Raw genomic sequence first — 17,345 nt, 5'->3', positions numbered from 1 at the left:
CAAGAATGTGATACACATACACTGCATATGTTTATGTGTATCACATTCTTCTCCCTGCTGTAGTATTATCTTTAGATCAACAGCTTTGCTGGAATAGGGAGAGTTGAACGATGTTGGTGGATAGATAAGGTCGATAAATATATATATATGAGGAAGGGATAAGTAGCTACCAGGGGTTGGGAAGGCATGAATAAATACAATAGATAGGATGGACAGTACACAGCCTTGCACAGAACTACATCTGATCAGGATTCCAAAATACATTTTAATAATGCAAGGCTGGGCCCATCTCCATCCATATGCATGAAATTAAGCAGAAATACATGGTTAATGTAATCCACGAGGGAGTTAGCAATGGATTTGAATTGAAAATCAGGTGTCTCCCTGCATGAGCTGGCCCTGGGGAGATGAGGGAGGGAGAAGGGGAAAGAGAAGGAGGGGTGGGAGAGAAATAGAGAGGAGGCAGCAGAAGAAATGCCTGAGTTAGATGGGATTTGGTTCTCTTTGTTACAGGGAAATCAGGTCTTCTCACCAAAATCATGTAGAAAGGGAAGGAGGATTAAAGACGGAGATTGTAGGGGCAAAGGGGGAAACACTTTACCTAAATGCATAGCCAGATTTGCAGAAGATTTCTTTCCCACTTTTCAAAGCATCATGGTTTTTTTAATAGGGTTTTGTGGGGGGGGGGGGGGGTTGTTTTTTATTTTTTGTTTTTTTTCATTTCATGTCAATATATACATAATTAATTTTTTTTTATTATTTTGTGGTTTCTTCATTCTGTCCTGCAACAGTTTTATTTACTGTAGCAGTGGAGACCCCTACTGGTGGCAGCCTGAAATAGTGTATAGACTGGTTATCAATAGAAATCAAACAAAATAAAACATGGAAAAGAAAATAAGATGATACCTTTTTTATTGGACATAACTTAATACATTTCTTGATTAGCTTTCGAAGGTTGCCCTTCTTCCTCAGATCGGAAATAAGCAAATGTGCTAGCTGACAGTGTATATAAGTGAAAACATTCAAGCATTACTGTGACAGTCTGACAGGGTGGGTAGGAAGTATGCATGGGGACATCAAAGCATATCATTGATATTCTAACAGGGTGGGTGTGGATAGGTGAGGGGAGGGTGATCAACAGAGACATACAGCTTTATGGTTTATAATGGGCTAGGAACCCCAGATCCTTGTTAAGTCCTTTCTGTTGGGTGTTAAAATATTCAATCATTCTGACTTCAAAGGTCTTACGTTCTTGTATGGTTTTAAAGTTACCTTTGAGGATTCTCACTGTGAAGTCGCTGGTACAGTGTCCTGGTCCTGTAAAATGTTGACCAACAGGCGTGGGAACCCTGCTGGCACCAGTATTGTTCATATGATGTCTATGTAAATTGAATCTTGTCTTAAGCATCTTAAGGACTTAACAAGGATCTGGGGTGGATCTGAGTGTGGATAGGTGAGGGGAGGGTGATCAACAGAGACATACAGCTTTATGGTTTATAATGGGCTAGGAACCCCAGATCCTTGTTAAGTCCTTAAGATGCTTAAGACAAGATTCAATTTACATAGACATCATATGAACAATACTGGTGCCAGCAGGGTTCCCACGCCTGTTGGTCAACATTTTACAGGACCAGGACACTGTACCAGTGACTTCACAGTGAGAATCCTCAAAGGTAACTTTAAAACCATACAAGAACGTAAGACCTTTGAAGTCAGAATGATTGAATATTTTAACACCCAACAGAAAGGACTTAACAAGGATCTGGGGTTCCTAGCCCATTATAAACCATAAAGCTGTATGTCTCTGTTGATCACCCTCCCCTCACCTATCCACACCCACCCTGTTAGAATATCAATGATATGCTTTGATGTCCCCATGCATACTTCCTACCCACCCCCTCCTCCCACCCTGTCAGACTGTCATAGTAATGCTTGAATGTTTTCACTTATATACACTGTCAGCTAGCACATTTGCTTATTTCCGATCTGAGGAAGAAGGGCAACCTTCGAAAGCTAATCAAGAAATGTATTAAGTTATGTCCAATAAAAAAGGTATCTTATTTTCTTTTCCATGTTTTATTTTGTTTGATTTCTATTGATAACCTTAAGAGTGGACTAACACGGCTACCACACTCCTCTGTATAGACTGGGAAAGTGTAGCTCAGGCATGAGGACATCTCCATGCACCCCTACAGTGAGGAAGCCTTCCCATTGGGGCCTTGGCACACAGACACCCCTTCAGGGATTGGCATGAGTCTGATTTCTTGATCTGACCAGCTGCATATGTTGAAAGCTTAAACTGATCAGTAATTAAGCCATTAATACAGAAGGAAACAAGAGTTGCCTTTTGAGACCACATCACAAGATAGGGGAGATGAAGATATACTGACAAAAAAAATCTATCAATGGCTTTCCTTTTTCTCAAAATCTTTTTCTCTTCTCTCTGTAATGGTCTCTGCCTTCTGTCCCAGGGTCAGTGACTCTGTCCTTTGTAACAGTTTTATACCTCTCTCCTGGCTTTGGAGCAGGCTTCGTGCTGCAGTATTCAGTAGACAACAGCGAGGAATGGAAGGATGTGTTTATTGAAGCCACAGAACGCTCCTTTAAGCTGGATAACCTCAAGTGTGGCACGTGGTACAAAGTGAAGCTTGCAGCTAAGAACAGCGTGGGTGCAGGCAGGATCAGTGAAATCATTGAAGCAAAGACCCATGGACGAGGTACCCTTCTCTACCATCTATGTCTGTCCCAGCAGGTCATCTGCCTACAAGTGTCCATCTTTTCTGGCATATCCATACCCCTTCTTCTATCCCTGTGAGCTATCCGCCTGCATGTGTCCACCTTTTCTAAAAATATCTGTACTCCATTTCTGCCCTTGTGGGCAGATAGCTAGACAGACCCAGAGACCTAGCTGATGCATGCCAATTTGTTCTATTAAAGCATTGAAATGTTGGTTCTTTTCACTCACTCTGTCCGTTGTTCTGCATGCATATATGTAGATCTTTCAGTGCCATGCAGGAAGAGCAGCCCTCATTGTCTTCTGGTGGCCTTCTCCTTCACAGAGCCCTCCTTCAGCAAGGACCAACCACTCTTCACGCATATTAACTCTACACATGCCAGGCTGAATCTTCAGGGCTGGAGCAGCGGAGGTTGCCCCATCACGACCATCATCTTGGAATATCGCCCCAAGGGTAACTGGGTGTGGCAAAGCTTGAAGACTAGCAACTCCAGTGAAGTCTCCCTGACAGAGCTACGGGAAGCAACCTGGTATGAGCTGAAGATGAGAGCCTGCAACAGTGCTGGCTGTGGCAATGAGACTGCCAAGTTCCCCACACTGGACTATGATGGCAGTAAGTGTTGGTGTAGAGGAGTGTTTCCATTGCAATGTTAAGTTCTATCCCCTTGAACCCAAGACTTTTGGCTTCAACTGAGTAATCACTCATGGAATATTATGATTAGTTCTGAAAGTTACATCATCAGAAACACATAGGCAGAAGATAGCTACCAAGCCCTCCAAGGTAAAATTAAAGGACCTTATTACACATACCCTAGAGGAAAGGAGGCTAGGATAGAATCATTAGGAAGTGCAGTTATCAAAATAAATCACATGGGCAAAGAGCAGTTCACCCAGATAAAATGTCTAAAAATGGCCTCTTCTGCTCAGCTAAATGTATGTGTGAGCTTTCATAGGACACATATTATAGCTAGGTTTAAAAGGTTTCCCATCACAGCATGCCTATTGTCTGCTGAGACTTCTTATATTTTCCCTTAGGAATGCTTCAGTTGATGAAACCTTAAAATGGTCCCGTGTGCCATTAAGAATTTGTGTCTTCTTTCTTTCTTTGTTGGCCACCTAGGTCCCAATGAGTATATAGCAACGGGGGCATCCCAAGGCAATCTGCCTCCTGAAGCAGGGAAGAAATGGCGTCCCAGCCCCCACCCCCTGGCATCAGCTCAACTCTCCCCCCACCCCTTCCTTCTTTCCTCCCTCAGCTCCCCTCCCTAAACCTACCTTCTTTTTTTTTTTTCAAAAGGTGGCAGCGGCAGCGATCCCCATACACTGCCCTGCCACTGACACCTGCATCTCTTCTGTACTACAGCTCACCTCTAAGGAAACAGGAAGTTACGTCAAAGAGGCGGCCTCCAGTACAGAGGAAATGTTGGTGCTGGCGGCAGGGCAGTATATGGGGATCGCTGCTGCCACCGACTTTTGAAAAACAAAAAAAAGAAGGTAGGCTGGGGAGGGGAATTAAGGAAGGAAGGGGGGAAAGATGCCGGTCTATAAAAAGCACCTCCTGAGGCCCTCGCCTCAGTTGGCCTAAAGGTAGGGCTGCCACTGTATGGCAGGTTATAAATCTCAAATTAAGTTAGAACCATTTGTTTTTTTTGCAATATTACTACTGATAGGGGTCCATAAAATTAGTTTTAATTTTAAAATGCAGAAAAGAGATAAATATATCTGATGTCATGAAGAGTTGCTCATGGTGGTGGACCATTGGAGAAATTGTTTAGAATTTACATCTGCTTCTGACAGCTTTGCAGTTTTGCTGTGCAATGGATTGTGATATCACAGGTAGAAGAATTATGACATCATTATGAAATCAAGTGAGCAGCAAGACCAGATAAAATCTATGAGCAAAAATTCAACACTGCCACATAGGTGGCCCTTTAAGCAGAAAAATTAGAAACGGTAGAAAGTGTAATATCTTTTCAAGCATGGCTTGCTGCCTTGGTGGCTCTGGCATGGTTGCTTCCTCTTTCCCTGCACTTCTTCCTGCAGCTCAAAAATATAGTCTGGCATTTGGCAAAGCACTGCAGGCTACTTCCTTGTGCTTGGCTTGCTTGTGTGTATGTGTGTGTTGGGAAGCAGCTGGAGGGAGAGCAATCTCCAGGCCCACTCTCTATTGACAGCCTTGGATTCTATTTACAGAGTGAAAGGAAGAGACTCCATTAAAGATCAGGGAAGAAATGAGTTTTACCCAAGGCTGGATTTAAGATCTTAGCCCAGTAGGGGTGGGGTCCCCCTCAGAAACATGGAAAACTTATCCAATTTGACCATCCACACCAAATGCTCAATCCCCTTCTCTCCCTCAGAGATCCTCTGTACTTGTCCTGTCCTTTCTTGGATTTATATATTGCCCTCACCTCCATCACTTACACTGGGAGGCTGTACCACTTTTTCTATAAATAAAAATGTCCTTAGATTACTCCTAAGTCTATCTCTTTTCTCCCTCATCCTATGACAAGCCTTTCCTTTCCATTGAAAGAGGTCTGCCTCCTGTGCATTTACACTTTAGAGGTATTTAAATGTCTCCTAGACCACCTTACTTCGAAAGTACTCATATGTAGCTCTTTGTCCCCATCTGCTTTATGATGAAGACCAATGACCATTCTAGTAGCTGCTTTCTGAACCACATCTAACCGTTGTATATTTTTTTTAATGTGCAGTCTCTAGAATTGCACACAGTATTCCAAATGAGATCTCACCAGTAGGCCTGTTTATGGGCAAATGAAGCAGCTTCCCTGGGCATAGTTTGGGGGAGGGGCAAAGGGGTGCATTGCCCCTCCAAATTCAGGGCCAGTACAATCCGGCTGCAGGCAGCTCTCGGTCCCTCCTCCCCCCCCCCCCCCCCCCCCCTCAGCTCCCCAACAACCTTCTCTCCGTTTCTGCTGCGCTGCAATTCAACCTTTTATTTTAAGTCGCAGCGACAGCACTGCAAACAGCACAGCGGGCTCACCTCCAGCCTTTCCCTTCCCTCTCAATGTCCCGCCTTCCTCTGATGATGTATTTCCTGTTTCCGCGAGGACGGAACACTGAGAGGGAAGGGAAAGGCTGGAGGTGAGCCTGCTGTGCTGTTGGCAGTGCCGTCGCTGCGACTTAATTTAAAAGGTTGAATCGCAGCGCAGCAGGAATGGAGAGGAGGGCTGTCAGGGAGCTGAGGGCAAGAAGGATGGGCTGGGTTGGAACTGAACTCGGGGACTGAAAAGGGGGAGCTGGGGAAGTCACATGGATGGGAGGTGAGGGTGGGGGTCAAAGGAGAATCGGACATGGGGGAGGGCAGAGGAGAATTGCTGGACATGGATGGACGGAGAGGGCAGGGGAGAGAGGAGAATCGCTGGACATGGAGGGGAGGGCAAGGAGAATCGCCTGAAATGGATGGGAGATGAGGGAAGGGGGAGAGAATAGAAATCGCTGGATATGGCGAGGAGGCCAGGGGAGAGAGGAGAATTGCTGGACATGGATGGATGGAGGGGGCAGGGGAGAGAGGAAATTTGCTGGATATGGAGGAGAGGGCAGGGGAGAATGGAGAGTTGCTGGACATGGATGGAGGGGATGGCAAGGGAGAGAAGAGAAGATAAATCGCTGGACATGGAGAGGAGGGCAGGGGAGAGAGGAAATTTGCTGGATATGGATGGATGGAGGAGAAGGCAGGGGTGAATGGATGGATGGTGGGGAGGGAAGACAGGAAGGTGATACACATGGATGGAGGGGAAGGAAGAGAGGATAAATGCTGGACATGAATGGAGGGAAGGAAAGACAAAGGAAGGAGATGCACACAGATGGAGGAGAAGGGAGAGAGGAGAAATGCTGGATATGGATGGAGGGGAGGGAAGACAGTGGAAGTAGATGCACGTGGATGGAGGGGAGGTGAGTAAGGAGAAAGGAGAAATGCTGGATATGGATGGAGGGGAAACTGGCAGTGGCGTACCAAGGTGGGGGCGGTCTGCCCCGGGTGCACGCCGCTGGGGAGGGGGGAGGGTGGCACGCGCGCCTGTCGTTTCTTCGTTCGTTCCATGCTCCCTCTGCCCCGGAACTGGTTACTTCCTGTTCCGGGGCAGAGGGAGCATGGAACGAACAAAGGACAGGCGCGCGCAGCACCCCCTCAGCGGCATGCACCCGGGGCGGTTCTTTCGCGGGGGGTGTCCTTTCACCGGGGGGGGCACGCTGCATCCGGGGGGCGCTGCACCCGGGGGGCGGGGCGCATCGGCGATCCGCCCCGGGTGTCAGCCCCCCTAGGAATGCCACTGGAAACTGGTGAATTTAAGGGCTGGATTGGAACACTTTGAGAGCAGATGCTGAAACTGGAGGAAGGATAGGGACAGGGCTACAGATGGTAGACAGTACACATAAGGACACAGGAGGATGGTGGACATGGTGAGTGAAAAAATATCAAATGGAAAGAAGACACTGCATAAAACAGAAGACACTGGGACCAAAGCGACTAGAAAAACTAAATGTTCAGACAACAAAGATAGAAAAAAGTATTTTATTCAGAATTTAGGAATTGGAATATGCCAGCTTTTGGAAATGTGCGTCTGTGATATTTTGCATGTAAGTTTCAATTTCTCTAGTATTACTGCATGCAGAGTCTGACTTCTTGAGGTAACTTTCCAGTTCAGTATTTTGTCTTCATATTTTTTGATTTCCAGTTCCTTGTGTCATGTCTGTTGTATCATGTGTTTTTCATGTGTGATCAAGGTGCAGTATTCTGCTATTGTGTAGTATTTGCAGCCCTTTTTGTTTTGTTTTTTTTACGAGTAGTGTATTGGTGTTTTAGAGCCCGGTGTAATTACAGTGCTGCCTTTCCACGCATAAGGTTGTAGCTCGTTCTGTCCTTGGAATTAGTGCTGTTATGGTTTGGTAAGGTTATGAGTGTGTTTTTGCACAAGTTTGTCTATAGCGTTTTGCAGTGGAGAGATTATGTGTTGGCCTTACAGAGGTGGCACCAAAACATCAGAAAGGGTTTTAGAGCCTAAATCATGACATACTGCTTCTTGAAGGATTTACACGTTTGTGCGTGGTGTTTTGCAGTGGAGAGATTGTGTGTTGGCCTTACTGAGGTGGCACCAAAACATCAGAAAGGGTTTTAGAGCCTAAATCATGACACACTACCTCTTGAAGGATCTACATATAGAGCCTATGCATTTCTAAGATCAACATTGGCATGGTATGGGAAACGGAGTGGGGAAATACTACTGGAGAGGAAAAGGGAGTGTTGGGTAAGGAGGAAAGAAGGAAGGAAGGAAGGGAGAAAGAGCTGGCTTTTTTGGGAGTGACCATAATGAATATGTATGAGATATCTCATACATATCATACATATTCATTATGGTTATACCAAAAAAAAGCAGCTTTCTCCCTTCCTCCATATTAGCATATTAATTTGTGTATATATAATATGCAAATGAATATGCTAATATGCCCCGCCCCACCCCCAAATGAAACAGTCAAACTATGCCCATGCCTGGGCCCTTTATAACAGGGGGCCCCATAGGTAAATTGGCCTGGTATGCACGAGTTTCAGTACTGTCTTCCTTCTGTGAGGCTGCTTGCTGCAGTCCCTGCTTCCAACAGGATTCAGATATATACACGCTTTCCTGCAGCTGCAGATAAACTGCTTTTACCACTGTAGTAAGAAGACACAAGCAGCATGGTCAAAGACCAACTGGTTGAACCACAGGAAGCACATTGGAGATCGAGGAATTATTTATGGACAGATCAACATAACATACATAGTAACATATTAGATGACGGCAGAAAAAGACCTGCACGGTCCATCCAGTCTGCCCAACAAGATAACTCATATTTGCTGCTTTTTGTGTATACCCTACTTTGATTTGTACCTGTGCTCTTCAGGGCACAGACCGTATAAGTCTGCCCAGCACTATCCCCGCCTCCCAACCACCAGCCCCTCCTCCCAACCACCGGCTCTGGCACAGACCGTATAAGTCTGCCCAGCACTATCCCCGCCTCCCAACCACCAGCCTTGCCTCCCAACCACCGGCTCTGGCACAGACCGTACAAGTCTGTCCAGCACTATCCCTGCCTCCCAACCACCAGTCCCACTGCCCACCACCGGCTCTGGCACAGACCGTATAAGTCTGCCCAGCACTACCCCCACCTCCCAACTACCAGCCCCGCCTCCCGATCTTGACTAAGCTCCTGAGGATCCATTCCTTCGGCACAGGATTCCTTTATGCTTATCCCACGCATGTTTGAATTCCGTTACCGTATTCATTTCCACCACCTCCCGCGGGAGGGCATTCCAAGCATCCACCACTCTTTCCGTGAAAAAATACTTCCTGACATTTTTCTTGAGTCTGCCCCCCTTCAATTTCATTTCATGTCCTCTCGTTCTACCATCTTCCCATCTCCGGAAAAGGTTCGTTTGTGGATTAATACCTTTCAAATATTTGAATGTCTGTATCATATCACCCCTATTTCTCCTTTCCTCCAGAGTATATGTAAACATGATAAGTAAAATCTAATAATCAGCAAACTGTGCCACAAATGCTATACTTGATAATCTGTATGCTTTATTGAATTGATTATATCCATTATGTTACACTTGTTCTTTATGTAACCAATTGTTTTATCTACTCTTGATTGGCGCTTGTCATGATGTATTGTTGTAAGCCACATTGAGTCTGCAAATAGGTGGGAAATGTGGGATACAAATGCAACAAATAAATAAGTAATTTTCTCCTCAAGAGTAGTATTTTTGGTATGCTATCTGATCCTATACTTAAGCAGAAAATTACTTACAACTTATTTTCCTTATTTGTGGAACAGTTTGCTGATTATTAGATTGTACTTATCACATTTACACCCATTATCTATCATTGAGAGGAATACAACTGACCCCTGAATCAGGCAGAAATCAAAACATGGTCTCTGTTGGGCCAATAAATAATTCCTTGATCTCCAACGTGCTTAACACTTGGTCTTTGACAGCACATGCTCACTGAGTACTCATTAGCATGGGAGAAGCTGAGGCCGTATGATTTAGGTACAACATTTATGGAATCCATGGTATTTGTATACCAGAACCAGCAAATTCACAGCCAGCCCCCTATCCCCAGAATATAAGTCAGTTGGTTGGGACAGGGGCCCCCCAAAGAGTCAGTGACAGACCCAAAAAGGAGCTCCTGATGTTTTAATGTGTGGATGAGAGAAAGCAATACTCACTACTCTATGTAGCAGAACAGCGAGGTCTTGGGTGTTCTTCCACCCCCCCCCCCATCCCAACCCCCACCAGCTACTGCAACTCCAACTCAATAAAGAGATACAGAGAGAGATTGGGGTGGAGGATAATGCCCAGGGAGGAGAGAGCAGGAACTTGTGTTTGGATGGAGGGACTCAAGGGAGGGTGAGTGGGAATATGAGGATGTGAGGGAATGCAAGGACAGGAGGATTGATGTAGAGAGAAAGAGACTGGAATTAGGTGGGGAGGGCAAAGGAGGGGAGTGAAAGTTAAGAATTTAATGGAGAGTGAGCAGGGATTAGGCTGGAAACTGAGTAAAAGAACAGGAATGCAAGGATCAGGGAGAAAAGAGAGACTGGGGACTCAGGGAATAGGTTTGGGGGAGGGTTGAACAGGGACTGGAAGACTGAAGTGGGAGAATGGAAATAGGGAAGGGAGAGAAGCAGGGCCTGGGAGTATGAATGAGAGAGTGAGTGGTGAGGGGAGGACTGGAAATCAGATGAGGACTGGAGAGGGAGAAGGCTGATGAGGAAAGTGGGGAAAAAGAGACTAGACCAATGAAATAAAATATCCATACTACAAAAGTAGAAACTCTAATTGAACATTTAGTGATTGGAATATATCAACTTTGTGATGTGCATCTGGTAGTTTTGAATTTTACACAATACAAGAATGAATTTGTTGTTCTAGTATTGTACTACATGCAGAGTCTCCATTTCAGTTTTTGTCTCTAATTTTCAGTTATTTGTTCTGTATTTGGTGAGGACCTGTCTTTGAGTTTGGATCTACATTGTAGATTTGATTACTTGTTTTTTTCCAAATCCAAGTTCAAGGCAAGTTACATTCAAGTAAGCAAGTTATTTCCCTGCCCAAGCAGACTGACTTGAATGCTTCTAGCATGTAGTTTCTGTGTAGGGATCTCTAGAAATCTAGCTTATTCTGTTTTCCAGTTGGAGGTGTATGAATGTTCTAGAATGTATTGTAATACTTTTTGTAGAGTGGGTTTCTGCTGTTTGAGTTCTGGCAGGTTTTACCAAAAAGGGTTCTTTTGTAGGGTTTTGTATTGCTTTATACTGTGTCTGGTAGTGGAGAGTGTCTATGTTGCTGTTACTAAGGTGACATTAGAATGGGAATATTTTTTCCATTATGTATTGTAACGCATTGAATATGCATGAGAGCTCTTTGCATACAATGGAAGCAGTATATCAATCTCATGCATACAGTGGGGGAAATAAGTATTTGATCCCTTGCTGATTTTGTAAGTTTGCCCACTGACAAAGACATGAGCAGCCCATAATTGAAGGGTAGGTTATTGGTAACAGTGAGAGATAGCACATCACAAATTAAATCCGGAAAATCACATTGTGGAAAGTATATGAATTTATTTGCATTCTGCAGAGGGAAATAAGTATTTGATCCCCCACCAACCAGTAAGAGATCTGGCCCCTACAGACCAGGTAGATGCTCCAAATCAACTCGTTACCTGCATGACAGACAGCTGTCGGCAATGGTCACCTGTATGAAAGACACCTGTCCACAGACTCAGTGAATCAGTCAGACTCTAACCTCTACAAAATGGCCAAGAGCAAGGAGCTGTCTAAGGATGTCAGGGACAAGATCATACACCTGCACAAGGCTGGAATGGGCTACAAAACCATCAGTAAGATGCTGGGCGAGAAGGAGACAACTGTTGGTGCCATAGTAAGAAAATGGAAGAAGTACAAAATGACTGTCAATCGACAAAGATCTGGGGCTCCACGCAAAATCTCACCTCGTGGGGTATCCTTGATCATGAGGAAGGTTAGAAATCAGCCTACAACTACAAGGGGGGAACTTGTCAATGATCTCAAGGCAGCTGGGACCACTGTCACCACGAAAACCATTGGTAACACATTACGACATAACGGATTGCAATCCTGCAGTGCCCGCAAGGTCCCCCTGCTCCGGAAGGCACATGTGACGGCCCGTCTGAAGTTTGCCAGTGAACACCTGGATGATGCCGAGAGTGATTGGGAGAAGGTGCTGTGGTCAGATGAGACAAAAATTGAGCTCTTTGGCATGAACTCAACTCGCCGTGTTTGGAGGAAGAGAAATGCTGCCTATGACCCAAAGAACACCGTCCCCACTGTCAAGCATGGAGGTGGAAATGTTATGTTTTGGGGGTGTTTCTCTGCTAAGGGCACAGGACTACTTCACCGCATCAATGGGAGAATGGATGGGGCCATGTACCGTACAATTCTGAGTGACAACCTCCTTCCCTCCGCCAGGGCCTTAAAAATGGGTCGTGGCTGGGTCTTCCAGCACGACAATGACCCAAAACATACAGCCAAGGCAACAAAGGAGTGGCTCAGGAAGAAGCACATTAGGGTCATGGAGTGGCCTAGCCAGTCACCAGACCTTAATCCCATTGAAAACTTATGGAGGGAGCTGAAGCTGCGAGTTGCCAAGCGACAGCCCAGAACTCTTAATGATTTAGAGATGATCTGCAAAGAGGAGTGGACCAAAATTCCTCCTGACATGTGTGCAAACCTCATCATCAACTACAGAAGACGTCTGACCGCTGTGCTTGCCAACAAGGGTTTTGCCACCAAGTATTAGGTCTTGTTTGCCAGAGGGATCAAATACTTATTTCCCTCTGCAGAATGCAAATAAATTCATATACTTTCCACAATGTGATTTTCCGGATTTAATTTGTGATGTGCTATCTCTCACTGTTACCAATAACCTACCCTTCAATTATGGGCTGCTCATGTCTTTGTCAGTGGGCAAACTTACAAAATCAGCAAGGGATCAAATACTTATTTCCCCCACTGTATTTATTGTGGAAATCTTGAAAACCCCAACTGTATTGTGGTCCTTGAGGATCATGATTTCCCACCCCTGCACTATTACCTCCTTTTATCCTGCTGGCCATTCATCTCCTTATGTATCCAAGCATTCTTCTGACTTTTGTTAATATAGCTCTAGGAATGAAATATGGCTCTTCAGGATCGCTCGGGTGATATTTTCTTTAAATATGTTAGAATACAATAATTCCACTTTTGCAATCTTGGATCTCACAGAGTGGACTTGAGGACAGTTATCTGTTAAATGTAATTTCTTCATAATTTTCTTACTTTATGTAATTAACAACAATAACTAACTTTTCTGTACAAGCATTGCTTGATTGTAAGATTGAAAATGATTATAAAAATAAATTAAAAAATATAAAAACAAGATTGCATGTTTTGATAAGACATCTTCCATTGCCTGTTTCCTTCTTGCTTTTTATTTACCCACCATCATCATGAGAACCATATCCTTCTTCTGTTCACCTTCAGAAGGCCAGAAGTACCACAGTGACACTGGCATATGGCCCTAAAAAGTGGGAGTAAGTTCTTCTTCCACTCAATTTAGTGCCTTAACAATTTGACACCTTATCTGGTTGCCTATGTTTTCTGTACTTAAATCCAGCCCTGGTTTTACCTGCTGTAGCAACTAATACATTAACCCTCATCCTCCTTTGAGCCAGAGAAGCAGCCCTTTGTGGATTCTTGTCATCTTCTTAGAGGTCAGGGTGAGGCGAGCTAGAGGAATCTGTTCTGTTGAGGCAGCCATTTCCAACCCAACCCTGGGGGAACACTTAGTCCCACTAGGTTATCCACAATGAATATGCATGAGATAGATTTGCATGTATTAAGCCGCATTGAGCCTGCCATGAGTGGGAAAGCACAGGGTACAAAAGTAACAAAAAAAAATTACATGCATATTTATTATAGATACCCTAAAAATCCGATGGGACTAGATGTGCCCTGAGGACTGGGTTGGAAATGGCTATGCTGAGGAATGGCTCTTAGGTCCAAGGCCTGGTTTATTTCCATTACCTGCAGACATCAATACTCCATTGGCTAAGAAAAACTGGATTCAGGGGATCACAAGTTATGGAGGCAGGTACCCACAGGCTCTTTTACTAAGCCGCACTAAAATTTTAAGTCACTGCAGCTTAACATGGGACTTTATCAGGTGGTAGCTGCAAAGTTAACGTGGCAACCATTGTGGGTGTTCCCGGAATTTGCTGTTACAGGTATCAAGTTAAATTTGCAGAACCACATGGAAATGTGCTTGGAGTTAGTGCAAAAACACTTGGCACCTCCTATTTCAGAGGCCATAAGTAGTCCCATGTCAACTGCAAAAAAGCTGATTACTGTTCGTTCTTTGCAGCATACCAATCACACAATGCCTCCCATGCCTTTTCTCCACTCGTAGCATACCCCCTAACACAAAAAGCACTTAATGTGTGGTTTACTCCATCGTAACAGCAAAACCCTTTAACGCTGTTGTGCACTAGCAGTTACTGTGTGTTATATGCTTAATGTAGTTTAGTAAAAGGCCTCGTGTTGTGCTGGAACTACAGAAGGTGATTTGAGCTCAGGCGGTAGAGGTGGAGAATACACTGTAGTCATCACCACCATTAGAAGCACCTGCTCCCTTAATGTTGTTGCACTTGTTTTTTGACCTGCAGGCACAATCCCGCCCATCAAATCAGCCCAGGGGGAGGGGGATGATGTGAAGAAGCTCTTCACCATCGCCTGTCCTGTCATCCTGGCCACACTGGGAGCTGGGCTGGTCTTTTTTATTCGTAAGAAGAGAAAGGAAAAGCGGCTGAAGAGGCTGAGAGGTGAGCTGGGGACTCCTCCCAACACATCTGAGCAGACAGTGTAGACAAAGCTGTTATTCCTTCCCTTTTCAGTGACAAACCTCTCATCAACCAAATACAGTGTTGATGTCCAGTAAATGTGTTCCACTACCTTCCCCTCAGTTATTAAAACAACCATAGAGTCAAAACCCTGTATAGATGAGCAGTAACTTTTCTACTCAACTGTGCTACTCCTGTTTACCCACATGTACTGCCCCAGCTAATCTATCCTGAGCCAACAAAGCACTGTTCATGTCTGTTCTCATTGCTCCCAACTCAACTCCACTGTAGAAGATTTCTTGTGGGCTGCTTAAGCAGATTCCCCTGTGTTGTGGAAGCCAGGAGTAGGAACATAGAACCTTGAGATCCTGGCTCTACAGACTAGGAGCCAGCTCTGTGAGTGCCACTAGTTGCTAAGCACCCCCGATGTTGAGTAAACTCCTTCATTGTGTCCAAGGAGGGGCAATTTGTAATGTGTTTGGCACCCCCAATCATTTTGAAATGTTGGCTTCTATGTCTACAAAATCTTGACATTCTAAGTGCTCTTGAATATATTTCTCTGGGTGAAGTGTACGGGGGGGGGGGGGGTCAGCTTTCACAGATGGTCTTAGCTGATTCATTTCAGAGTGATTGGTGAAATAGCAGAACCAGTCCCTCTTTGTCTACTTTCCCTGAGGGGGTTCAGAGACCCAGTCATGCACTCTGCAGCAGAAAAAGCAGCCATGGTACTCTCAAGTGCATCCCAGACCCCAATTGCTTTTTAAACCTGTTTGCATTGCAGATGTGCTGCCTGTATTTTTATTTATTTATTGGGATTTATTAACCACGTTTATGAAGAGATTCACCCTGTAACATATATTTCTTTTTGCTTCTATGGCAGATGCAAAGAGCTTGGCTGAGATGTTGATCAGGTAATATGTTATGAATCTAAAAAGTATGGATTCCCTGCCAAAGGCAACAGCAATGGGCATTCTGAGTCTCAGTACTGGTATAGCAGGGGGTGCTACAGAGCAGGAGTAAGGTGCATTGGTAGAACAATGTGTGCAGGTCTCAATGCTGGAAAAATGAGAGGTGCTGTAGGGCAGGAGCAAGGTGCATTAGCAGAGCTGTGTGTGTTGGTCAGGGAGAGGGTCATTATTGGAATAGAGGAAAAAGTAGGGCAAGCATGAACGCAGTGGTGTGCTGGTAAATTTTTAACAATGGGCTCTCTCTCCAGGCGTAGCCAGCCCTGCAATTTGGGGGCGGTAATACATGTCTCCCCCCCCCCCCCCCCCCCCCCCACACCCATGTGGACACATTAGGCATACCTTTGCTGGCAGGAATGCCGAGCCCCACCAGCCAAAATACACTGCCACTGCTCCCCACTGCTTGTTTCTGGCTCTGAGCAGCATGCCGGGACTTCTCGCGCATGGTCAGAGCATACACGAGAAGTCTCGGCCTGCTGCTCAGAGCCAGAAACAACCAGTGGGGAGCAGTGGCAGTGTATTTATTTGGCCAGTGGGGCTCAGAGTCCCTGCCAGGAAAGTAAAAGGGAGTTCAGGAGGGGGCTCGAGCCCACATTTTGGGAGCAGGTTATTAAAGTAGCCACATGGGGCCTATTTTAACAACCAGCTCTTAAAATTCTTAAAAATTTAACAAACGGCTCTCGTAAGCTGGTGAGAGCCCACTCCAGCATGAACGTATTGGCAGAGATATGTATGGGGGGGGGCTCGTACTTGAATAGAATGGATTGGTTGGGGAGAGGTCAGTACTGGACTAGAAGGAAGTGTTGTAGGGCAAGCATGAGATGTGATGGCACGGCTGTGTATGTTGGTGGGGGGAGAGCTCAGTACTTGAATGGTAGGAGGTGCTGGAGAAGAGAAATGAGGTAAAGCTATAAGGGGAAGGCTTGCACAGCTCCTACTTGCACTGATACTGGCTATGGTTAATGTTATTAATTGCTCCCTTTTGTGGTTTCTGAACAGTACCACATACCTGGACATGGCAATCTCTGCTTTGCTTTTGATGGGTACTAACATGGCACTGCTCCCTGACTGTCATGCAAACAGTGTTGTCATTTTTTTTCTGCCTGTGCCTTGCACTGTGTTCATACCTCTCTCTCTCTCCTCTGCAGCAAGAACAATCGCAGTTTTGATACTCCAGTAAAAGGACCTCCACAGGGGCCCCGACTACACATAGATATCCCCCGTGTCCAGCTGCTCATTGAAGATAAAGAGGGCATCAAGCAACTGGGTATGTGTTGCCACCACTTGTGGGGAGAAAAGTTCAGCTCAGTGGGAGGGCAGCTAATGGGGATAAGGCTAAACCTCCTATAGCACAGATTCAAGTCCTTCCTCTGCATTTTGTGAACGGGAATAAGCTGTTTATCTTCATAGGTCTCAATAAGCTAGTTTTTAGCAGTATTATCATCTTTCCCTGCCCCCTTCACCGAGGATTCTGAGATCTGTAGTTCTCTATATTTACTCAAAACTCTTGAGAGAATACAAGTTGGGACTTCCATATCCAGAATGCCTTATGTTACAAATGCAATTATCAGTGTCGCAACCAAAGTGACCTCAAGATTGTGAAAGATTTGGCATTTGCAGTTTCTTCAGTAAACCTCAGAACAGACTTTGGCTTAATGAGCAAATAGACTGTTACACAGCATACATATGAGGCAGAGACAGAGAGTGTCACACATGGAGTGGCTT

General features: G+C 45.1%; 1 protein-coding gene across 1 annotated transcript in view; it reads left to right on the top strand.

Moving 5' to 3' along the window:
* Positions 1-17,345, top strand: part of DSCAML1 (DS cell adhesion molecule like 1) — a 465,245-nt gene that overhangs the window by 441,050 nt on the left and 6,850 nt on the right. Inside the window, 5 exon segments of the mRNA XM_030221589.1 lie at positions 2,529-2,717; positions 3,060-3,347; positions 14,482-14,637; positions 15,536-15,566; positions 16,769-16,887. Of these exon segments, the coding sequence (XP_030077449.1) occupies positions 2,529-2,717; positions 3,060-3,347; positions 14,482-14,637; positions 15,536-15,566; positions 16,769-16,887 (783 nt within the window).

The sequence above is a fragment of the Microcaecilia unicolor genome, chromosome 12 (genome assembly GCF_901765095.1).
Source record: "Microcaecilia unicolor chromosome 12, aMicUni1.1, whole genome shotgun sequence".
NCBI lineage: Eukaryota > Metazoa > Chordata > Amphibia > Gymnophiona > Siphonopidae > Microcaecilia > Microcaecilia unicolor.
Note: the sequence above shows the minus strand (reverse complement) of the source record. Positions and strands in the feature narration are given on the sequence as shown.